Here is a 25,868-nt window from a genome sequence, read left to right as displayed (position 1 = left end):
TAGACAAGTGTTTAGGACCCACCGTTTCAAAGTCTTCACAAATTTGTTTGAGGAATGGAATAGGTGCTTCAGGCTCCTAGACACTGACTGCTTGCGGCCTGTGGTTTGCAGTTTCGAACTTTCTGAAACGTAGAAAGAAGATGCAGTGCAAATTCCTTCTGACAGATCAACATTCCTGCTTTGTCTTCCTATCTCCCCCTGGCCTTCCCTTGTCCCTGTAGTCTCACTTACCAATATCATACAGCTTATTGAGATACCAGTTGCTATGGCTAGAATCAGAAATGCGCCTAATAGGCTCATGTTCTGAATTTTGGTCTCCAGCTAGTGGAATTGTTTGGGGCTGTTGGTAGTTTGTAGGCTTTAGGAGGCGAGGCCTGGCTGGTGGAGGTAGGTTACTGGGACCAGGTCCTTGGGGGAGGGGAGTATGTCTGTTCTGCTCTCTTAGCTTTCTGTTTCCCAAAGAGTAAATGTAATAGTTGCTATGCACCCCTTCACCATGCCCTTCCCACCAATGGCCATAAGAGAAAGCAAGCCGTTCTTCCTTTAAGTATATTCTGCCTGGTCTTTTGTCAAAGCTCTGTAAAAAAATCACTAATACCTCAGTAGTTGACTCAACAAGCAGCTCTTCGCAAAGATTGTAGGTGACCAATATTTATATAGGAAACCACTAAAGGTCTTTTGTTCATACTCCCAGGGTAAGTGCTTTATTATCAAGCAAGATGAACAGAGAGGGAATCAATTCTTGTTCTTCTCCAGCCTCCACCAGCTGGCTCTCTAGCAGTCACCACTTCTCAATCCTTCCAAAGTTTGTCTTGTTAGTTTATATACCCAATTAGCTGGTAGTCTTGGGTTCTATAAGAGAGCAGACTGAGCAAGTCAGTAAGGAACATCCCTTCATGGCTTCTGCATCAGCTCCTGCTTCCTGACCTGCTTGAGTTCTAGTCCTGACTTCCTTTGGTGATGAACAGCAATGTGGAAGTGTAAGCTGAATAAACCCTTTCCTTCCCAACTTGTTTCTTGGTCATGATGTTTGTGCAGGAATGGAAACCCTGACTAAGACACCAACCTCATACATCTACATAACAGCTCCTGCTCAGGGAACATTACAGAAGATGGGGCACGAAGACTAGAAGAGTCAGAGGACTAGGAAGTCTGCTCTGGAAGTCTGTCTTAGAAATGGCTACATAGACAAAACAGGAACAATGACAACATCAATGAACATGTTGCCAACAAGGGGGAAAAGGGGGAAATTTCTTGAGGTTCCACCCCTAGAGAAAGATCTACAGAAAACACTGAAACCCCCCAGTGGACCACTGAGAAGGAATGTGGTGTACCCCACTGGCTTCATGGTTGCCAGTAGGGAAAGGGGCACAGGTGCAGGTAAAACTAGAAGTTTCTGAAATCTGCTTAAAAATCATACTTCTAGATTGCCTCTACTGCATAGCTAGACAAAAACTGCTTTCCTGCTCTAGGGGAAAGCTAATGGCTTATTCTCTGAGAAGGAAAACAAACAAAGATCAATGGGCCACAAAAGAAAAGTCTCCCTGAAAAGGAGACAAGGAGACTTCAGGGACAATGGGACATGGATGATGGCGGTGGTGTTGCTAGATACGAAAACTTGTAGATTTAGTGAAAGTTTTCATATATAACATTTACCCATTCAGTTCTCAGAACTTACATACTGAAAGTTAGACTCTCTAGCCAGGACCCCTAAAATGTCTCTAGAGAATTTTGCAGGGATTACACCCACAGATTATGCCATCGGTGATTTCCCAACAAAAGTGTGACACCTTCGCCTGACAGTGAAGCCTTTGAATCAAGTTCCTTGTCCATGTCCTCGGTGGCTAGCAATCTCTCATCTTTTAAATATGAGCAAACGCTGAAGGCTCATTAGGTAGTTCTGAAATCGACCCACTAGAAAACACAAAGCCCCGCGGGACTGGGGAAAAGATCAAGTCTGAAGGGAAACAGAAGAGGGAACATTTAGTTTCTTTGGCAAGTTATGCCAAATGATGTTTTGCTGGCACAGACAGGTGAAAGGTTGCCTTGCTAAGGCAGACATGTAAGAATGTTTCCCTGAAGCAGGCACAGCTGAAAGGAAATTTTGCTGGAGCAGACATGGGAAAGACCATTTTCTTGAAGCAGGCACAGATGAAAGGATGTTTTGATACAGCAAACACGTGAAAGGACCCGGGATGAAGGAGTATAAATATGACCCCACAGACAGTGGGCGACAGGCACTGAGCCTTGGTTTGGTTTGCTCCACCTCACTCTTCTTTGCTAAAGACAAGGATGTATTAATTCTCCTTATAGAGCATCGTTGAGCTCAACTTGTGGTTAACACTACCATTGAGAGGAACTCACCAGCACTGCTTGGCTTGTGAGTTCCTGCGGCAGCTTGCGGCTTCTGCAGCCTTGTCTCAGGCCGGCTGGCGAGCCTGGCAGTTTCTTCAGGATTGAACTACAGCTGTTGGTTCATGCCTGGTGTCTGCCTGCTGAAAGGACTGGACTGTAGCTGCCCGTTTTATGTGTGGTATCTGCCTGCCTAGAGGACTGGTCTCCAGCTGCTGAACTGTATTTGGTGTTTGCTACAGGACTGAACTGCTGAGGAAGGTAAGGCTTACCCCCAAAGAACTGTTGCTGAACAAGTCCACTTCCCCCATATCCTAATAACTTTTCTCTTCCACTACCTCTGCTGGGCTAGAGGAGAGGTTGAACCCTTATTAAAAGTAGGTTGCAAAAAATTTATGCCCACAGGAGACTGTGCTGAGAAAAATACAACACGGAACAAAATAGAGTTTGCCAGTAACATTCTGAGAGACGAGATGCCGAACTCGGATAACAGCAGGGATTATTAATTTTTTAATAGTAGAACGAGAGTGCATTGAGAATTTAAAGTGTTATCAGAAGGAAAAATGTTATCAGCAACTTAAAAATACAGCAGAAGGCTTAGAAAATGCAAGTGATAAATTTCTTGAGAAAGTGGATCAAAAGGGCAGTCAGGACAGAGGGTCGAGGGGACCAGTAAGGGAAATTGGAGGAGGTAGGCTAGACATGGTGCATGCACAAGCTGAAATCCTAGCACTGAAGAGGTAGAAGCAGGAGGATCATTGTGAATTTAAGGCCAGCCTGGTCTGCCTAGTGAGTTTCCAAGTCAACCAGGGAAACATGCTGAGACTTTACCTTACAAACAAAGAAAACAAGGGTATTAGGATAAAAGAGTTCAACCTCTAATAGCAGTTCTAGTAGGAAAGAAGAGAAGAGGGGCTGCAGTGGAAGAAATAACAAGAGAATAGTTCTGATGGAAGGCATAGACTTCCATGTAGAAAGGACTTGAAAGGCCTTGGTAATGACTGGACAGGGCTTGGGAGGAGTACAGTTAAATGCTTTCCCATTGCTTCAGCACTGGAAGCTGCTGGTTATTGATGAGTACCCCACTTTGGTCCAGTGGAGTCTCCCCTCATGCTTGAATGCTAGGATGTGCCAGTCACTTGCTGTAGATGGAGAGTGGCTCCATTTTCCCCCTTGCAAGAACAACAACTGGAAATGAACTAGCGTTTGTGAGGGGCTTCCGCTGTGCTGGGTGTATTGGATCCATCATCTCTTGGCAACAGTGTAGGTTAGATAGCCTGATTCTCCGATGAAGAAGCTGTGATCGAGGCTAAGTTAAGTGTTCTTCCTCAAACTCTAAATGGTAGAACTTTCCCCCCCTCTTTTTGCCATGTTTATAAAGGTTTATGTCCCCAATAAACTACACTATCTCGATGTAACTGAATATCCAAAACAACGGCTTCGTAGGTCCCCATGAGCGATCTATCGGAAGTTTCTGCTTATCCTTTGAAACTCAGAATTATGTTGGAGTATCTTAGAAGCATTAATATTTTGTCTGTGAGGTAATTTATTTTATCCAAAGTTTATATCACAGAATACTAATTCTATGGCAAAGGTTTTCTATGGCTGAAGAATCTGGAAAACACTTGTTTAATCAGATTTGCCAGGTTCTTTAGGGCAGTCTTCAATATTTTGATATCTAGTTTACGTTTCTGTGAGAGGGATGAACAATTTGGTGTCTCCTAATCTTACCTGACCTGAACTCTTGAGCCTAACCTCTCACGGGACTACTGCATCTCTCGCATTGTCTGTATTACTTCAGTGCCCAGGATATACTTTAACAAATTCAAAACTGTCCCTTCTGTGGAAGGTCTACTTTATTCCTTAGCTATGTCATTCCTACTATTATGCGTACAACTGTGGTTGGGGAAGGGGTGTATGCATACATGGTAAGAGTTGAATGGGAACTATAGAAATAATTGGGCTATCCAGGAAATCATTTCTTGGTTACTGAATAGTAATCATATAGTACTAGGAAGAACATCCGAATTCTTAGTAATATGCAAATAAAAAACCAACCCTCCTGGTCATGGGCAGTTTCAGCTCCCTTCTTAAGAATACCAAACACAAAGTGGCTATAGATTGCAAAGAACACCTGCCCCATTGTTATATTCCCATGCTCTCATATAGGAGCCTCTAGGCAGGGAACATAGGGGAAGCAATAAAGAGAGGAACCCAGGTGACACCCAACTTGATTTAAATGAGCCTGGGAACTCAGAACTGAATGGACCCTGGTCAGTGGAGAATGTTGCAGGTCTCCTTTTGGGGAGTGGGGTGGGGCCGAGGGAGGTGTCAAATCTTTCCAGAGACCCAGAAATGCAAAAGCCACATGGGGTTTCTTCTCCAGCTGCTCTCAGGCCAGTTTACATCTCCCAATGAGCCACTCATTAGAAAAACACCATTTTCTTGCAAGCACTTGTCCTCATCTCCAACTAGCGCCAACGTTTCTAAAGGGCCCTGTTGTCAGAGCTATACAGTAATTGGGAAACTTTTTGCTAATGCTAAGTATGATTTATGCCTCATCTAAACAGCAAGCACAGCATCTTAGCTTGAGCCATGGGTGTTTTACCCAGCTGGCTCAGCAGTGCCCCGAATCCAGGGAGCATAGGGTAGTTGGAGATCTGATGGGAGCATGGAAAATGAAAACTTTATGGAGGCTTTAATTCTCCAAATAAAACTAAGTGCCTCTTCCACGAATCATTACACAGATCAGAAACCTGACCCTGTCCCATCTGAGCAGCCCAAGCAACAGAGAAGCTTTTAAAAGCATCTCACAGAGTCTCTGGGTGAAGTGGGGCTAAAATGGATAGGAGGTGAGCTCTACTCCCGTCCAAACGCTGGAATGGAGAAAGGCTAAAGTTCAAGGTGGGATGAAAGTTCAGGGGGACAAAAATGAGGTACCACAGGACGGCCGGACACGGCACCGCAAGTCCCAGGCCACAGCTTGGCTTTATGACATTGGGCAGATCAACTTAGCTTCCCCTGCAATGACCAAAGTGAGGATGAAATTTTGGCATGGGTGACGTGAAGCAATTTTAGCAATTGATGTGAAGGCTTGTTTTGGTTGTCATCATTGGAACTCCTTCTATGTTGCTCAGGGGTAAAATGTTGAGGGAGTTTGTCTCAGAGGGTCCACAGAGGAGTCTTGTGAAGGGCCAGCTCAGAGAGAATAGTAGCAGAGCCTTTTTCCCCCCTTGTGCTTACTTTCAAACTTTTTGTGTGGAGAGGAGGAGAGACGAAGGGGAAGGCTCCGTGGCACGGTTAAAGCAAGATAGTGCTGTAAAGTGATTCCAGATGTACAAATATTAATATCTCCTTTTCCCTGATGAATGAGAAGGTATGACCCAGCTAGGAAACTGCTAAAATTACCGGCGCCACTGAGACCTCAGCCGATGGCCCAGCACAGATTTTATCCTTACCCCGGCAGCTGTAATGCTGGTGAAGGGCTCGGACCTGCTGCAGTAGGCTCTCCAGAACCTCGCTCTGTCCCTTGTGTCTGGGCTCTCTGTCGTCATAGTCTTTCCAGTCTATTGAACAAAAGAAACAAACAGAGGGACATTTGAAAGCTGAGGCAGACCCTGCCCTGCCTTGCCCGAGGTACTGGGGTTTTGTGTTCACTGCCCACAGGCTCCGTGGATGAGTACCCAGCACACGCAGAACTGGCAGGCGATGCCGCCGGTTTGGGAGCTGCCATTGTTCAGAGCCCTGCGCAAAACAGTAATTGTGGTTGGCTTCTTGTGTTGGGCAGTTTGGGGGTGGGAGAAAATGATACTTGAGAGCCAAAAGAAATAGGGAATTTGGAAGTCCAATATCTCCTCTCCTAGCCCTCCCTTCCCTTCTTAGCATCCCCTGCCCTGATCGGTACCCCTGTTACCTCTTCAGTCAGCACCCCAAGTTTCAACTGGATTTTCACAGTAGGAAAGACGGGCGGGAATGTGCAGACTAGATGAAATCCACAGTCCCAATGCTTTTATTGTAGGTTTCACACTTTTGGCCAAATTGACATTTCTTTCCAAGGAAAGAGCCCATGTCAGATGCCAAGAAATGGAAATCTACATTTTGCTCTAATGAATGTCTGCTTTGGTTAGCTGGCACAGCAGCCCCCGCACATACTCTGAGCCGCCACCACCCTGTCTGCTAAGGCTCTAAATATACAGTATTAGCTTACATGGCAAATTTAAATTGCAGTCCCCACTGAGATTTTCTCCTCCTATTTTCATTCCATTTGGCTATAATGATATCAAGAGTAATAACTCATATGGGACTAATGTCAGGATTGCAGTTCTGCTGTCTATAGCTCTCCGGTTTTCCCCAGCAGGTCAGTCGCTCCCCTGTCCATCCCTGCTCCTATTTTACCAATTCCACCTCCTCTGGTTTGCCTTTCTGAACATTTCAAAAGCAACAGCTTCAAGTACATCCCTGTGAAGATTAGTCACTCACCTCGGGGAAGCTGGTCTGCCCCCAATTCCCTCCCTGACAGAACTGTCTGAAAGTACGGAGTCTCCTGCATTCAGACACTCAAATACTTCACGGCAGCTAAGTCATGAAGGTCTAAGAATCTCACGGTGGTCCATGCAAGGCCCCAGGAATGTATACATTTAGGAGGAACATCATTGGTGGTCAGCTAAGCCCAGAGAGGGTTCAAGTTAGACCAGGCAGCGTAAGGTAAAGTTAGATTGTAGGGTCCACTAAACTCCAATGTGAGAGCATTGGCTCTTTCTGTTCCCAGCTCACTGAAGGCCAGTCCTTTGTATGCACAGGGCCCTCACTCCCTAATTTGAAAAATGAGGATGGTGTCTGTCTCGTGAGAGGTTTACGAGGACAAAATGAGAACTATATTAGGGATCTGGCACAACGCCTGTCCCATGACAGACATTCTGTAAATAAGGCTTGAAGGCCATTCAGTAGGGAAATGCCAATTCTTATCCCAGCTGATGATTATCTAGGGGGAAAGGGACTGTGTAGATCTTCAAGTCCCTCTGCCTTCCCCTTCTCTCCTATGGATGGTTCTTTACTTTACCTTGAGGAAGAAGAAGACAAAACATTGCTTCCCCATTCCAGCCCTGTCCGTCAGCTCCGTGGCCCTGCCAGCACCATGGTGTGGTCTAGTGACCTTGGCTGTAATGTTCACATTCATTCCATTATACTGTGTACGTTAATGTTTTCTTTTGGGCAAGAGAGTTAGATCTTAGTTGGAGTTTGTCTGTTGGGGCTTAGTTGTGGTCAACTCTAGAGACAGAAGATTGGCACAGGTGCCCTTTGTAGTCTCTGTTCCCGTGGGCAGGAGCCACGCTGGGCTTCTGTTTGTCTCACGAATCTCCTCTGCAAAGTCAGTTTTTAAACTCTTTTGGAGCGTGAGATCGAAAAGAAACACTACGAATCAAGTAGCATCCCTGGCACACCGGAAATGTTCCTCATCCCCTCAGCGAGGCTTTGGGAATTCAGGCACGATGGTGTTGAGGGAGTTTAGGGAAATGGCTGCCGGAGGCCTTTAGACCATTTATGGTGTCACTTGCATCTGGACACAGAGTAAACAGTACCCTTATGGACTTGCATGGTCCTTGTTGCTGTAGTCAGAGGCTGACCTCTCAAGGGTCTGTGGCACAGCGAGGATGAACAGAAGCCTGTGCTCCTGGGTGGCTGACTTAGTACATGTACCTGAACATGCTGCTACGTTGTTCTAATGAGTCTTAATGCTGTCATCAGTACAGGGGCGGGGTGGGGATTGCTGGAATGGGCCCCGGCTTTTCAGCTTAGCCCTATTACATTGGAGGTGAGCTGGCTCTGATGACTTTATGATACATAAAGGACTTGCTAATGCTCAATTGCAGCCCAAGCGTGCATTGAACAATGCCAACATTTTGGAAAGAGTGAGGTTTTTCTTTCTTTTTTTTTTCTTTTTCCTCATAGATGCTTGGAAAGTTCTGATGACTACACAAAATAGGAGCCTTCAGGGATGAGGGAGAAAATTGAAAATATATTAAGAAATCAGGAACCTGACAGGAGTAAACTTTGCATGGTAGGAAAGAGCACATTGTTCCACATAATACAGCTCACTGTTCTGGTAATGAGACACTTCAGTCGCAACACAATGCAGAGCTTACACTCACTGGCCATATCAGGGTTTTCCTGATCGTAACTCAGACAAGCCTGTCTGGGTGCTTTTCTCTTATTATGTACCGTACCATATAACATAAGTCTATAAAAACACATTAAGGCCTTTTGTAAAAATATAAAAAAAAAGTTTTATAGCTTACTGGAACATATTACCAAATTTCCAATTACTCTGTCATGTTAGAGTACATTGTCCTCTAGTAAATATCTGAATACTGATATATGTTACATCACAATGTCATACTCTGTTTATAAATAGAATGAGAGCGTTTTTATATTGTTCTTTCCGAGTGATGTGGCATGTCTGCAGCAACTCTAACCATATGTGAAAGTTTCGGTTCTTCGCCAGCTCCCCTTGCTAATCAAACACACTGTTTTAGAAAGCATGGCCATTCACTGTGTTAATTACCAGGACGAAAATGACTCCTCTAAGCCCTGAACAGCCGTTCTCGTCATTCCAGAGAGAGGTCTACACATGAGTGTTTGAGAGAGGGGTCTGAACTGAAGGTGTAGCTTATAGAACCCCAATGTCTGAGCTTTAGAAGTTAATACTTCATATGAATTTGTGTGGGGTGTGCCTTTGGAATTACTTTCCTTCTGTGCTTCCATAGTAATGGAGACTAGTCAATGTGTGTGTGTGTGTGTGTGTGTGTGTGTGTGTGTGTGTGTATGTGTGTGTGCTTTCTATTGGTCTACTTCTAATAATACACATGCCCCTACCCTTTCTGATAGGGTTGGTTCCTCAGTGTCTTAATCTTGCAATTTCCAGTGTGTGTTTCTGATAAATCTTCAGTGATGGAAATCTCCAAACAAGACTAATGATGAAATCATCAAATGAAGAAGGAGTCAGGGCCCTTGGAAAGCACTGGCATTGGTGGTCCAAGGCTGTGTACACCCTGCAGGACCACTCAATGCTATTGGAAGAGGCATGGCTGACTGGCCTTCAGCCTACTCCTCTGCTTGATAATAGGGCTCTAGTTACTGAAGGAGATGTGGAAGGGTCTTGACAAAATTCAGGTTTGGCTTACAGTTTATCTGTGTGCTGGTGTTGTGGCCTGAGAGAAAACCTCCATCTGTATTACAGTTCAGAAAGTTGGAGTCTGTAAATACGCCTCTATGTTAATAGCTCCCTCATCATCAAAGAGATCAAGGCTCCTGTATAAAGTTCTTAGGTTAATGCCCTGAACTATTGAGTCTTTAAAAGGTTATCTCTGGTGGTGATGATGTTACAGACGATAATGACAGTGGATTTTATCCACAAGGCAGTAGGGAAGATGTGGGACGTCTTTGAGGGTAAGGTGAGATATTACATATTAAGCCCACAATTTATTTCATGGTTTGTTTTTGGTAAAAGGCCGTTATAATAGTTGAAGAAAACTCAGAAAACACATAAACTCATAACTGAGGCATCTACGGTTAAATTGTGTGTGTGTGTGTATGTGTGTGTGTGTGTGTGTACATGTGGAGGTCAGAGATGAAACTTGGGCATCTTCCTTAGCTGCTAACCATCTTGGTTTTAGAGATAGGATCTCTCACTGAGTCTGGACTTTGCCAGGCTGCCCAATGCTCCATCTGTTTCTGTCCCCACGTCAGCACAGGGATTATAAAACCACACTTGGCTTTCTTGTATGGGTTTTGGGATCCAACTCAGGTTCTCTTGCTTGGGTGGCAAACAGTTGACCAAGTCAACCATCTCCTCAGTCCTCTGGGGGAAAATTTTTGATAGTGATCTTCTAGATACACTCCAGCTAATTATAGCTAAACAAATGGTTAAATTGTTAAATGAATCAAGTTCCTACATTCTTGTTCTTCTTCTTTTCTTCTTCTTCTTCTTCTTCTTCTTCTTCTTCTTCTTCTTATTATTATTATTATTATTATTATTATTATTATTATTAAAGGTATACTGTAGGATTTTTTGTACAACCCTACATAATGGTTTTTTACATATTTTTAGTGACTGATCATGTTTGGGTTTTTAATATGGATGTGACTATACTACACTTCATTGTTACACTAGTAATGGGCATTTGTTTTCTTTGCTACACATGTTATTTAGCTATTATTTATAAACTGCTGCAGTGCATATTTCATGCAGAATTGTTTATCTGCTCCTTTGTTTCTTTAAACCAGTTCCCAAGACCTGTAAAGTGAGGCAAGGGGAAATGGATATTCATAAGGCTTTTGCATAAGATACAAGCTGTATTTCATAAACAATTGAGCAGGTCTCACTCTTACAAGAAACGCATGGCAGGACTCTTGACTGTGACATTAGTAACTTTTGGAAAAGATGAAAATCCAATCCAGAGTGCTGGCCTCCTTGTAAACAGAGTCTGCTCTTTTGTCTCTCTGAAGATGTTTGTTCTTGTTAATTAAATTTTCTGGTTATACCAAACAGGGAGTTATAACAAGCATACCAGGCATAAATTATTAATCTTCAAATGACTGGAAGAGGTCTTTGCTGAGTCTCAACCACCACTAAAAATGTTAGACCTTGTATTTGCGGCAGGGTAACTTGATTAAAAAAAAAGCTTTCCTTTGGCTGAATGTCACCAAGTAGGAGGGTTTGATTTCATTCTGTAGGATGTGATGTGCCCACTGCAGGCAAGGGAAGGAAGGCAAGCACTAAAATGGGCTGTATACTCTGGGCCCGCCTCTCTCAGGGTGTCTTTTCCATCCCCACAAAGCCCTGTGAACGGATATGATTCAAACCCATTCTACAGATAGTGAGTTGAAGCTGAGCTTTTCAGTAACCTCTGAAGGGCACACCTAATGAAAGACACTGTTGTTAGCAAATGACTGTGATTTCAAATGCCCCCTTCTCTCTTCTGAGCTGCCTTCCTGTGAGCATAGAATTCTGCAGAGGGATTAGTCTTCTGTGGCCCAGCTGCTGCTCTGAGAAGCTGTGGGGGAGGGGAGCTGGCGGGGACACCTAAGGGATGGAGTAGCTGAGCTTGTGTTGTCATCCTGGAAGTAGCTACCACCTACTGGAGGGGGAGGCACACACTGGCGTCGTGGTCTGGGCTGGTCCCCATCCTTTCATGTTGTAAGCTGAGACTTGAACAAAATACTGTTGGCCCTGCAAAGAATTGAAATGGGATACTGCGTCAGACGTTACAATTCATCACATTTGAAGGATTCTCTTAACTTCTGTGTACTTCCTAGAATTCATAATTGCGATCTCATAGTTATTTTTCCTGACTCTCAGTGCTCCTAAATTACATGTCAATTCTCCCCCTCCCTCCTCCCTCTCTCCCTCCTCCCTCTCTCCCTCCTCCCTCTTTCCCTCCTCCCTCTTTCCCTCCTCCCTCTCTTCCTTCTTATTCCTTCCTCTCTTTTTCTCTCTCTTTATACATCTAATACACATATATGTATATACACACACATACATGTATACTTATATATTCATTTGTATGTATAAATTTTTTTCATATATTTTAATCAGAATTTCCTCTCTCCAAGTTCTTCTTAGCTCCTCCCTTCCTCGCCACACCAAACTTACCCTTTCTATCTCTCTCTTGATAATACCAAGAAACAAACAAGTAAAAAAAAAAAACCAACCAAAATAAAAAATAAAATACATAAAAATACAAAAACAAAAGCCCAAGAAACACACACACACACACACACACACACACACACTCACACACACACACACACACACTATAAAACCACAAATTCTTACAACCCCCACAGTTTCACAAGGTTTAATAGCAACGGCAAACTCCCACCCTCACCTTTCTCTATGCATTTTCCGCTCCCCAGAGACAACAGTCACCAGGCTCCTGTCAAGTTACTTTAGAAAATTGGTAAGCTACAATAAATATGGTTGCACACCAGCACTGGAAGGAAGTGTGCTCATCCTTTGAGTGGCTGCAGAGTGCTGCGCTAGGAGCCATGCCTTCCTTCCTCCAGCTGGTGCTTCACTGGTGGATTCTGGGACTCTGCATTATGTGCTGCAATAAATAGTGCTTCAAGGGACATCTTTTTACTCAGCTGTCCAGGCATGAAAAAAGAACCAACTTTCGATGTGACTTCTATTTTAAAGCCACAATGAAAAGAATGGCCTGTTTTCTTTAGTATCTTTTTAAGGCATTAAGAATTAAGGAGTTGCTTTTTTGCTTACTGATAATTCTTTAAAATGTTTTGTATGGCTTTAATCTTTGCTTTGAGGTTTCTTTTCTCCTGTTTTTTATTTTTCCATTTTCTTTTCTGTTTTTTTTTTCACTGTGATACCAACTGGGCATTAGAGAAGCCAGTATTGGGTGAATGATTGCTTGCTATAAACGTAAAATGTTGTTTGCATAAAAAAAAAAACAAAAAAACAAAAAAAAACAAACCTCCGTGGAGAGTTTGCAAGGATTTCAATGATATTCCCTTACCATATGATGAAGTTGACACCTTTTCCTCTGACATTGAAAATTGGACTTTATGCACATTGGGGTTTTAGGCATGGCCTAGAACTATAAATTCACTTCCAGGCATTTATATGCTCAGGATAATGTCTGTGTTGCTCTCATTGGATGGCAAAATAGAAAAAAAAAAATAAAAAAACCTCATCCCCAGAGAAGCTAGTTTAGATGTCAGAGAACCTCTCTGTGGAGAGTTTTCCATTTTTATCATGATATCACTTTTTCTTTTAAGCAATGGAAAGTCCCTGGAGTTCCTCCTGGCCTCCTTCCTCCATGGGAGCCGGTGTTGGAGCCAGTCTTCAGTTGATAGCATCTCTGGGGCCACCCACTCTGGGGGGCTTTGTTTGCTCTGGTAATCTACAGTTCTGCTCTCTGGTGTAGACATGCGATTAGGACTAAAAGCCAGGATTCTTGGCGGTGACCAAACCACCAAGAATTCTCTTAGAATAAGCTGGACAGCAGCTTTTTAATGCTGGGTTTCAGGATTATATAGTACAGATAACTGTTTTAATTGGCTAACCTCTAAGAAAACAACAGAAATATCTCTCTGCTCCTCCCATATGAAAGCCTTAAGATATTAACTATTTGAATTGAATTTTAAAAGCTTAATGTTACATTGAAAAGATCTTGATTAAAATTATACATACATATGTAGTGTATATATACATAATATATATTATGCATGTATATATATATAATATATAAATATAAATATCTTCTGAATTATAATTGAGGAAATGCAGAGTTTTCTCAATCTGAGCAGATTTGTTGGGTGTTTTTATTTTTACTTTTTTGCATTTTGGATGTTCATTTGTGCTTCATAAATAATATTTGAGTTTAGGCTGGTTACACGAATAAACCTGGCTGTTCCAGCTTTTCACTCACAGTTAGTGTCTGTTATGTAGAGGTTGACCCTTTGCCATGCTTTGCCATGTATAGGTTTCTTTTCTCTAGCAGCAGATTCAAGCAGGTTTTTTTCCTTTCTCCTTTTTAATCAGGGGGAAAGGATTTCTCTCAGGAAATTGTGTGACTCCAGTTGACGACTGATCTCAATGAGGCGGTGGGGGTGAGGGCCAGATGAGGCTGTTATTTTTACCATCAGACAGGGAGTCAAAATTGGATCTCCCAGAGCCTTTGATCCCCCTGCAGATTAGACTGTGATCCAGAAAGCAGCAGCTTTCAAGGCTCGCATGAGGCCAGTCTCTTTCTGATCTCCTTAGAACATGGCAGCTTACAAAGTGGTTCATGCTGTCTGCTCAGCCCTTTGTCAGACTCAGATTATGGATACCAGACATATCATGCTTAACGAATGGCAGTTGTTGCCAGAGGCCTGGGTGTTGGCTGTTGCTTGGAGAGTAAGTGGCTGCTACCAGAATCCCAGTGCAAAAGGCTGAGAATGTCAACTCCCTCAGGGGGACACTTACTGTGGTGAGTCCTGTGATTGTACACCTCAGGGTCTGTAGGTTGTCCATGATGATCTCCCCAGCCAAAGGGGAAAAGTCTTTAGACATGCTCCATTCCACTGAGGGGAAAGGGAGAGGGGGGGGTGAGGAGTGAGGAGAGAAGGAGGAGACTAAGACAAGATTCAGTTACATGACAAGCAGTGCTGCAAGAAATGCCTCTAATAGCCCCACCGCCACCCTCCAATAGCTTGTAGTACTCCTTGGATGGTGTCACTTTCCAAGTTCACCTTAGGAAATAAAAAACCAGGATGAATCTCCTCCTCCAGAGAAAAATACATCAATCCTCATTTATATGCCTTATGAGTTTGTAAATCTTGATAGATAATAACTTACACGATATTATGCATGCCTTTTGTGATGTTTGTAATGTGAGCTGTAATGCATATTAAATATGCATCTATTAATGACAGGGATGTGTTCTGAGAACTCGTTATTAGGTAATTTCCTTGTTAGGGACATTATAGACTGTACTTACACAAACCTAAGTCAGCATTTTATACTAGGCATTTAGCTCTTATGTTATTGAAGTGCCTGTGGGGTGAATGATGCTAATTTTTGCTCATGAGTCCATTGCACTATAAAGATACTGTGTGTTTCTGTGTATACAAACACACACTCAGGCACATCATAGATAATATAGCCAACATATGAGTTGCTGAATGCCAGTGGACAGACCATTAGAATACTTATTACTTCCTTTGTCTGATTTTCTGATTTTGCCTCCTTTTTTTTTTTTCTGAAAAATTCTTTTTTTGGAGTTACAGTTCTCCTCAGCTCATTTCCTCATCCTTTTCTGGATAACACCCTCTTCTTCCAGCATCTCGTATACAAACCTCTTCAGCTTCCCTCCCTCAGCCTCCTCTCAGCCTTTCTCAGGAGCTTCTCCTGGAGCTGTGGTTTGTGGCTGACCTGTCCAGTGCTCCTCTCCTCTGACATCCCCAAAGAAGGTATTCATCCATGCTCAAATCAACCGAATTCCAACATCCCACTGTCCTATGTGACTGGATCCTTTCATAGCATCTTCTGCTGGTTTGACGGGCCATAGCCAGGAAAACGAACTGGACATCACAGGGGCTAGCTAGAGTCTTACATAACTTTGCACACAGGACGGGCTAACAGCAAGCGGCAACAAAACAGGAACCTTAGGAGCCAAAGTCACACAGAAAAAACTCTTGACAAACAAGAGACATGAAGACTAATGATATATGCTCTATGCCACCTTACCATGTAGGCTCACAGTTTGCTGCCCTGTGGTTCACCCAGTTCTCCTTTTGGAGCTGCTATCTCTATTCCCTGTTCCACCTCTTTGCCCCTTAAAGTCCAGCTTGCTTTCTTAACTCTCTAGATATCACGCTCCCTAAGGACTCCCATATCTGGAGCAACCCCAGTGTGGAGCATTCCCACTCCTCGTCTTCCCCCAGTTTTTTGCAGCCTTCTTTTTCTGCGTCATACTTCTCCTAGGTTTCTCCCACCTCTTTGTTTCTAAGTTCTTCTTGGTCCTTCCTATCCAGTTGATGCTGGGGCGGGAGGGCGGGCGCGTGGAAGGATGCTGTCTTTCCTTTACTGTGTGTGGTTTTCCTTCATGCTGGTCTTATCTTTCGTGTCTCAATGGGTCTTAAAAGTGTGACTCTAGGTAAGGCCTCTCCTTTGTACTTTAGATTTCTCTTGTAAATCTCTGCACGCGTGCCTCTTGTTTGTCTGAATTTTTCCTAAGCAGGTATCTATGCCAGGAGTGTTTACTCAGTGCTATAGAATTGAATTTCCCATCTATCCAACGGCCAAACCAAAGTTTCAGAGTATCCTTGCCTTCTCTTCCCCAACTTCCTTACAACCAATTGATCACTGAACACAGTTTCGACTTCCATAATGTCTCCTGTCAGCTCCCCAAGCCCCTCCCACTATAGCGATTCTAGAGCGGACATGATCACATCAGCATGAGCATCCACATCCAGGAGCTTCCTTCCTGGGCTTTCTGCTTACAGATGATGCTCATGCAAGAGCGTGAATTACAGATTAAAGTCACATAGTATACATGCTTATATGATATATAAAGAAACTTTTAAAGGAGCATATAATATCTTCTTTATATATAAATTGTATATATATATAATATATTAATTTTTATATACACGTTTTCAAAGTGTTTTATTCTTCTTACACACTACTAGCTCTTGAAGAGGCTGAGTCTCTTAAAGAGAAATTGAGAGAACTCTATAATCAGAGTTGAATGTCACACTGAACCGAAAATAAAGACCAGCAGAAATGACAAACTAATGACAGTTAACATTCAAAGAGAGAGCCTCACTATGTCATGATGGTTGACGTGGAACTTACTATGTAGTCCAGGCTGGCCTCTAACTCAGAGATCTGAGTAGAAGAGGCTGGAGAGACAGCTCAGCAGTTCAGAGCACCAGCTGCGTTTACAGAGGTCCTGACTTTGTTTCCTACCACCTACATGGAAGCTGATAACTACCTGCAACTCTAGTTCCAGGACATCTGATGTGTACATACATAACACATAATTCATATACACATACACACACACACACATGCATAAATACATACATACAGGTACTGACACACATACCAAGGAAAAATTTTAAAAAATCTTTAAAAGGTAGCAAATACACAAATACACATGAACAGAACAACCCATTTAGGGAACACTCTAGAAACAAATCTCCCTGACTGCCCTGAACTAGGTGTTCCTTACAGACTCCAACCAGTCTTCCTAGGAAAGCCTCTGAGAGAGGATTCCTGAATCTTGTTCTCAGAAATGAGCTGGCTAGGAAAACAGCGTCCAGGAACCAAGAACTCAAACAGCTCTGAGAACTCCATATCTTCTACACGGGAGATGGCAGACCACATCTGCCCGCTCGGCAGCAGCAAGTCAGTCCATCCACTTCCCCACTCAGTTGCCTTTCTCTAATCCAGGGATTCTCAGCTTTCCTAATGCTGTGGCCCTTTAATACAACTCTTCATGTTGTGGTGACCTCCCAACCATAAAATTCTGTCCATTACTACTTCATAACTGTAATTCTGCTACTGTTATGAATCATAATGTAAATATCTGCATTTTCTGATGGTCTTGGGTGACCCCTGTGAAAAGGGGGTCTAGTTCTAGTTCCCCAGACACATTGAAAACCACTGCTCCAGTTCCTGTTTCAGCGGTGAGATATCTCCACCCATCCTGTTTCTTCTCTTTGTTCTTTGTTCCTTGGGATTTCTTCAGAGTCTCTGGGAGCCAAGTGCCAAGCACCACAATCATGCAGCCCACAGAAGCTTTTCAAAGAAGATGGAGCCCTGATTCTCCTCTGACATGTATGAATTACTGGGCAGAATAGCCAATTCTGGGACAGGCTTTCTCCATTTTACAAGTTCCTTTCTAGTCACTAAGGCAGGGCACAAGAAACAACAATCTGAGGACGCGGATCACACTGACATGTGTTATGCAATGGTTGGACAAGGGCCTCCTGAGTCTGATTGCAAAATGGGAGCCTCTCAAAGGGACACACGCTGGGACAGACCTGTGCCAACAGCAGGCAGAGTCAGCCAGAGAGTCATCTACTCAGTCAACAGCACCAGTTGTATGTAGAAACTTCAGGATCAGCCCTGTCACCTAAGATTTCAAATAACAGGAGACAGTCTTATCTAAATCCCGATCTGCAGGAAGAAGACCCCAGCTCAGAGCCCCATGTTGATGCTTTCCAGGGAAAGGGCTGGGACTCCGATCTAACGATTCAGATGACAGCCTCAAATCAGGGGAAGGGTTAGTAGGAATTATAACAGAGTGTTTGGCAAACCATCAGTAAGAGTTTGCTCAAAGATACAATGCCCAATATTTCTGAAGGAATCACTACTTTTGTCTGAATCAAAAGTATTTATACTCTATTTAAAATGTGCTTTACAAAACCACGTCTCAGTAGAACATGAGGACCTGGCTTCTTGACAGACAAAATAAAACCAAGGAGCAGGTTTGTGCGGAGGTAGGTTCTGCTCTGGGGATCACCACCCAGGCTCACAGAGTAGTCTGATTAGATCCTGTGACTCATCTGAGTTTCAAAGGTGAAGGCGGTTGAGAAAAAGAATTCCTATCAGAGGGAAACGTTTTCCTTGTTGGGATACCCAGAGTGCTCTGGGTTGCCAACAGTGTTTCTCCTCCATGAAGTTATTTTTGGGCTGGAGTGGTTGTGGCCATGGGGGGATGACAGGAAGGGGGGATCTTTCTGGCCTGAAGCTACATTGAAACAAACGTTGCTTCTGAAGGATGGAGCGGTGAGCAGGAGACCCTTGAGAGCCGAGGGGATTCAGGAAGACAACTAAGCAAGCTCTCTCTGGAAAGTTCTCTGTAGGTAGTTCAAGACTCCATAGAATAGCTCTGAGAAAACCACATGCCCGCCTTCTCTAAATCCCTGGAGGACTAGAGCTACATAGACCAACTTTAAAACCAGATAAGACATAATTCAAAGATAAAGATCAGAGAGACTGCCTCAGTATAGCTTGGGAAATAGAAGCCGTGCGGTGGCTCGTAACAACTAAAAATGAGCAAAAAAAGGTGTCAGAGCCCTTAAAAGCCCATGGCTCCTTATTCACTGTGCTTATATCAGATAACTATGGCTGCTCAAATGGCAAGCTTTGTGATTTTAACAAATAATTTTTACCTAGGATCCAAGAGCATTGAGTTGTTTTGGGCAGTGCTGCAGTTGGAGTATGATCTGTCCTGGCCATGATAAACTTGGTCTCCAGTGTACCAGTGCCGGAGGGGAAGTAGTGCCCCTTGAGAGATGCTTTGGTCGTTAGGAGGAAGCAGTGCCACTCTGGAAGGAGTGTTCAATTCCCATGGGACCTGATTAGTTACCATAAGGTGGTCTAAACACAAGGCGGTCCCTCCTGTTTTGTTGCTCTGTATATTTCTGCTTTCGGCTATGAGTTGAAGAAGCATGATGTCTTTGTTGGTATCATGCATCTGGGCTTCCTGGCTTTCAGAACCCTGACCCTCAATAAAAACCTCCTGTTATAAATTACCCAGCCTCGGATATTTTGTTCTAGCACCAGAAAAAGAACTAAGACAGGGCTGAAAAGTTCTAGCTTCATTCCATAGTGACTTGATGGCAGCTATAGAAAACCCAGTTCAGAAGTTTAGGAAGATAAAGAGCTCCCGACAGCCTGGGTCTGTCACATGTAGTCTTTGATGTGATAGGAAAGTGTCTCAGAATCAGTGTCAAGATTCATGACTGGAGTATTTGGGCACACAAGCAGAGCATGTCATCTACAAATAAAATATGCAATATTCTCTATTATTAGAATAATTATTCTCTATTATTATTATTAGTAGTAGTAGATCGCAAGCTGCAGAGTGCTGAGCTCTGCACAGTTTTCTATGTTTTAGGCTGGTTTGTTCTTGAAACACAAAGACAACACAGAAGCAAACGCATCAACAAGTAGTACTGCATTAACATTGAACTGTTTTCTCTTGAGTTGACAAACCAACCCCCAAACCCCAAAACAAAACCAACCAAACAAATCCCCAAACTCCAGCACTGCGAATGCACCAATCAGACCTGCAGATACTCTGCAGATCCTGGGGCCCACAGCGCATCAGTCCAGAGTATCTTCAGGAAGAATATACCAGTAACATTGTATTTTCTCCCCTCATCACCAGCCCTGTGTCTCCCAGCCATCATTGTTTACACTGCTTTGTCCCTTAGTATGTTCTCTTCCTCAAAAGCATCTGTCCCTAACTTCAGAGGATCTTGTGCTGTAGTGTTCCCTAACTTCCCAGGGGAAGCATCCCTGCCAATCCTTGCTCCTCCCAACCCCTCCAAGCAACTGTCAGACTTCTCCATGAAGCTCCTGCTTCTTCAACCCATTTGCATTTAAGAGGTCAGAGCAGCTTGCCTGTGAGAATTTTAATTCCCTTGGGGGGGGGGGGTCCTAAGAGACTCCTGTATAGATGGTTTATTTGTGGCAGGAACCCCAGGATCGGTACTGTTCTCTAAAGTCCCCACCTTAGTCCCCACGGCAGAGGCAGCAGCGCTGGAAACTTCAGGTGGGCTGGATGTTTGATTTCTGATTTGGGGATGCTTAAAGCCTAATGTACGCACAAACCTGACGCCTGTACACAGATACTTTTAAAACAAGTAGTGCTAGAATAGATCAAAACACAAAAGAGGGAATAGCAACTGGTTCAGCTGCTCCATTCCTGGTCTGGTTAGTAACTGATTCCTGTCTTCCCTAGTCCAGAATCCTGAACCCTTTATTTGTTCATGTATTTCCTCTTAGGAACTAAAACTGAAAGAGACAGACAGGGAAAAATGGGGGAGGGGGAAGCATTTCCCATTTCCTATCAGCTCTTCCATGGAACCAAAACAGCATTGTTGCTGGTCATACTCTGGCTGGCGCCTGGACTAATGAATGGAATTTGGCTAGACTGCCCAGCCCAGCACCAGCATTATGAAATCTTCCTCGGAGCCATCGAAATGTGCAGTTCTAACCTTGCAGGCCAAGCCCAGCACAAGAGGAACAGAGAGGGAGGGAAGGACACACCCACTGAGAGACCCAGATTTGCAATCAATCCCAGCCATTCCTAGTGATGAGAAGACAGTTCTTGGTTCAGCTCAAACCCGCTCAACTTTTGTGGCTTTTAAATTGCGAACTGACATGAAAACTGTGGAGCTGGGCAGTCTTTTTTTCCGCTCTGATAAAATGTGAGGTCGGAGCTGCTAGATTTTTTTTCTTTTCATTTTACATTCATTCCCTTGGTAGTCTTAGGAGCAGGGGCATGCTTTACTTTCAAACAAGAATCTTTATTGTTTGCACAGTACAGGGTCATCCAGTTAATTAGAAAAACATTTTTCCCCAAATTAAATTTCCCTAGAAAAACAATGATTTAAATTAAGGGCAAAAGTCTCCCTGTGCACCCCAATATCAGGAACACTTTCTTGCACCCGTTCCTTTTAGAAGATTAAAAGCAATGCTTGCATCAGAAGGCTGTATTTATTTATTGTTAGATGTTTTACCTAATTTACCTGCATGCAATCTCTGTACTCTAAGCTTCTGCTTGCCCTGTACCAGCACGACATAAAGATATAGTCAGGAAGCACAGATGTAAAAATGTCTGTTTTTTTTTTTTTAAGTAGTGAGCAAGAACTCCTGGGTACCCCAAAAGGTCTACTTCATAGTCTTTATCATTTGCTTTGAATTCCCTAAGAGTTATAGCATTATTAATATCACCTCTCTGACTTTCTCAAATCTAGACCACAAATCAGAAAACTTACTCTCCAAAACACCAGAGGGTACGTAAATTAGTTTTTGCAAGCCACATATGTGATATTAATAATGCTGATTGAAGCGGAAAAAAGAATTCAGGGCCACTGAGATGGCTTAGCAGGTAAAGGCACTTGTCACCAAGCCTGGTGACCTGAGCTTGACTCCCAGAATCCACTTGGTGGAAGGAGACAGCTGACTCTTGCAGGTTGACCCCTCCCACCCCCCACGTTGTCATGACATTCACTTGCACCCATGTGCGCATGTGTGAATACACACACATAAGTAAAGAAATATAAAAAATTTTAAGTGCAAAATGTCTGTGGCAGTTGGCATAGCAAGTCACACAAGGAACTGAGAAAATATTCTCTTAGTATTTTAAAGTTATGATTTGATTAACAAGGTAGTTGCTTATGGCGTTGGTAAGCAAGTCAGGCTCCTAAGAGGATTTTGTAGCTTCAGTCTTTTCTTGCTACAGTTAAGTGAATGAGAAGCACAGCAGCAGCTGATATTAGCATCAGAACAGCATTTCAGTACTAATTATGACTGTTGCCTTCAGAGGAGGGCTTCAAACAAATAAGCAAATGCAACTGGGTAAAGTTATTGGGTCATAAGGGCTTTACAATGGAGAATATTGCATATTTATTGGTATTTATAAATCACTTGCTGTCCTGTACGCATAGTAAAATTCATACTAGATTCATTTGTATATATGTATCTACATGTGCATCAACATACATCCTCCTCATCTACCTCAAGGAACAAGTTAAGCATTATATCTATGGATAAGTGCTACAAGCTTGCTCTGATAGACTCACTGGGCAGTTGGATATAGTATCTGATGGGTGTACAGTTCATACATTTGGTAACGTTCTGAGAGCAGTGGTCAAAACCAAACTACCCATCCCTCCCATGTAGGTAGGAGTGGCACAGTGAGGGTTGGAAGGTCAATAAAGTCAATTGCCCAGAGCTTACTGCCTAAGAGGCCTGAGCAGTGGCCAGCAGAGGGACCATATTTGCTGTGTCCATTGTTGCTGCTTTGTTCAGGGCTGGCTGGCCCAGAAAATGGTACAGCATGCAAGACAGGCAGCTTCGAACTTGATCAAGCAGCTGCATGATGGAGTCAGGGCTGACAAACCGGAATGCTGACCATTTGCAAGAAATAGCATTGTGGTCCCCCAGAGAGTGTGAGAGTGCTCCGTGTCAGTGGACTATCTGGCCTTCATCATCAGGATTGTGGTTTTTATTAGTTATAAGGATATTTTATTATCATACATTGTTATTATATTTTATTCCATAGTTATCTGGGCTGCACGAAGAGGCAGTTTTAGGACACTATGAGCTGAAAATAGAGTCATAGTTTCCTAGTCCAGATACACGTATCCACTCTTTCTTTCTCTTTGGAATACTGCCAGAGTGCTGGGTTGTAAGATGTCCAGCTAGATTGTCGCTTGTTTTGAGTTTTTTTTTTTAAGGGAGAAATTGTGGCGATAATTTTGATTCATTAAAGAAGCATTTGCTTTTTAAAGACGGTAATGATCAGTATCTCGGGTTCACAACTGAGTGACAGTTAGAGATTCACAGGCGGGTGCCCCTCTTCCTTGGGTAAGAGTGTGTCTTTTTGATCAATGTCCTGAATCTGAGACTTTTTTGTTTTGAGTAGAGGGAAGCCTTTGCTGCAGCAGGAAGAACTTCTCTGCAAGGAGTTCTACATTCCAGGGGGGATTCCGGATAAAGGGAGCAAAGGAGCAGCAATTTCATGTGTACATATGAAGGACAGGACTGTTCCCCAAGCAAGACAGTCCTCGTCTTCATGAACTGAGCTGTGAATACCTGTACAAGACTATCGCCATCCCAGCTGGACTTGATGATTGATTGACCTTCCTTCATCAAAGGAGGGCATGGGGAAGACCACTGGTTCTTCACCAGAGGGTTCAGTCACTCCTCCATACCAGGCATATGCAATTCTGCCCTAATTACCCAGAGTTTCATGGTCTCACAGAGAATCTGCGAGCGTATTGGCTAGGGAGGACAAAAGGAGCGGGTGATAGTGCCTGGACATCTATGCAGCCTTGGGGAAGCTCTCATCCATCATGGGGGCAAACTTTTCAATAAGGTTGCTTTAGGGCAGTGATTCTCAAGTGTCCTCATGCTGTGCCAATCCTTTAATTCAGCTCCTCATGTTGTGGTGACCCCCAACCCTAAAATCACTTTGTTGCTACTTCATAACTATAATCTCATTGTTATGAATCATAATGTAAATATCTGATATTTGACAGGTGACCCCCGTGAAAAGGTTGTCTGACTCCCAAAGGGGTAGTGACCCATAGGTTAACAAGCACTGCTTTAGGGGCATCCGAACTCCAGGAACAGGACCTAGTTGGCTCCAGAGCAAGTAAGGGCCAAGGTATATGGCCAGTTCACAGCTTTTTTAATCCTGCTGTATGCTTGAAAAAATTAAGATCACCAGACACAGGGAAGATGTCATATCCTATGTCATATGTCAGCTTCCTTATCAGGTGATGAACCTTTCTTCAGAGACATGCAGTTCGTTTGTTTGTTGTCGTTTTTTGATTGCTTTTGTTTTTTCTATTGGTGGTTTTTTTCCTCATTTATTGAAAGACACAAATCCATTGAGGGAAGATCCACCACGCTGCACCGATTTTGACATCCAACCTGCTTCTTTTAGTAGAAGTTATGGAATCAGGGCTCAGGTCAATTGGGTTTCTTTCTGGTTTTGTTTGGCTCCCAATAAGCAACATAATAAAGGGCTTTTTTACTGAGTACTTTGCATGACTTACTGCAGTTCTCCTGTCTCCAGGGAAGGAAACCCCAAAACTTCATGAGAATCTGCTACTCTGTACAGACAGTTTCATCCCTTAGAATCTCCACCAGTCAGACAGAAGCCATTCTAGAGAATCTGACCAACTTAACCAAAGTAGTGGGACTCTGAAGTCAGGCCAGGCCTTCCTGAGACCACTTCACCTGCCATTTCTTACTGAGCCTGGAGCAAGTCTCGAATCCCTCTCCAAGCTCTGGAATATTTGTTTTCCTTCCTCGGACTTTGTTGTGTTTTTCTCTTTCCAGTGTCTAGATCCTCAAACGTGACAGGCTCCTTCCTCTTATGGAAGAAATACACATATACTTCATTTTGCTGGAAATTTCTCCTGTTCCTTCTTCCCTCTTCCTCCTCCACTTTTCCCTTCCTTCTCTTTTCCTCCTCCATTTCATTTCCCTCCTCCTTCCTCTTCCCTCTTCCTCTTCTTTCTTCCTTCTCATTTACCTCTTCCATTTCCTTTTTCCTCCTCTTTTCTCCTCCTTCCTCCTTTTGACCTTAATATTTCTTTTCTTTTCCCAGTAACCACTAAAAACATCCCTTTCATCTTTTCTGACTCCAAAGACAACATTAAGTCTTGGAGCTCCCAATACTGTTCTTTTGCAGCACAGAGACAGATAGCTGTGCAGTCACCTTTTACTCCATGACAGGGACCCTGGTCACCTTGCCCACTTGGTCCCTCAAAGCTAGCAAAAGCAAGTACAGATTTATGAAATTGATGTTTGATCTTTGTCTCAGTGACTACTGGACTTTGTTAATTTTAAAACTATGTATTTAAGATGTATGATGCGATCATTTAGGGTGTGGTCATACTCATCATAAGATAATTACTAGGGTCAGTCCAGTTAACATAGCCATCCTGTTGCATGCTTACTCTTAATTTTATGACAATAGCACCTGAAATTTACTCTCCTAGCAAATTTTCAACATATTGTCCTCATGCTGGCCCTCTGTTCTCCATCTGTAGTCCATTGCTTGCTTGTTTTAATGAGGCATTAGCAGAGGCCCAGGAGGACTGTGGCTACTGGGATGTCAAGTGCCTGGATGAAGGGTTTCTGTGTAGTCAGTGCAGAGTTGCCTGGCATTTTCTGATGAGGACTGTGAAGCAGCAGCAGAGGCTTGATCAATGATTTTAAGAAAATTGATCCAGTTATTTTTAAAAGAAGCAAATAATGCCACAAAAAATTGGAAGGCAAAAAGAAAATCTTGAAATAAAAATATTTAATTATTTATGGGAAGCAACAGAAAATAATCACTGGAGAATGCTGGGAGAACATGTGTTGATATTTATCGGGGAAGTATACTTTCTTAGTAAATCATTCAATTCTTGGGGAATCCTTTGTGATAAATACCACTTCTTTCATTTTACAGAAGAGCTGTCTGGGATTC

General features: G+C 43.2%; 1 protein-coding gene across 1 annotated transcript in view; it reads right to left on the bottom strand.

Moving 5' to 3' along the window:
* The window catches only part of Ankfn1 (ankyrin repeat and fibronectin type III domain containing 1), a 150,938-nt gene that overhangs the window by 52,171 nt on the left and 72,899 nt on the right, over window positions 1-25,868 (bottom strand). Inside the window, exons 6-9 of the mRNA XM_052195564.1 lie at window positions 14,339-14,436; window positions 11,491-11,581; window positions 5,811-5,918; window positions 23-122 (exon numbers count right to left, since the gene is read on the bottom strand). Coding sequence (XP_052051524.1) covers window positions 23-122; window positions 5,811-5,918; window positions 11,491-11,581; window positions 14,339-14,436 — 397 coding nt within the window. The remainder of the gene's footprint in view (window positions 1-22; window positions 123-5,810; window positions 5,919-11,490; window positions 11,582-14,338; window positions 14,437-25,868) is intronic.

This window comes from Apodemus sylvaticus, chromosome 10 (assembly GCF_947179515.1).
Source record: "Apodemus sylvaticus chromosome 10, mApoSyl1.1, whole genome shotgun sequence".
NCBI lineage: Eukaryota > Metazoa > Chordata > Mammalia > Rodentia > Muridae > Apodemus > Apodemus sylvaticus.
This window is presented reverse-complemented; position numbering and strand designations above follow the sequence as displayed.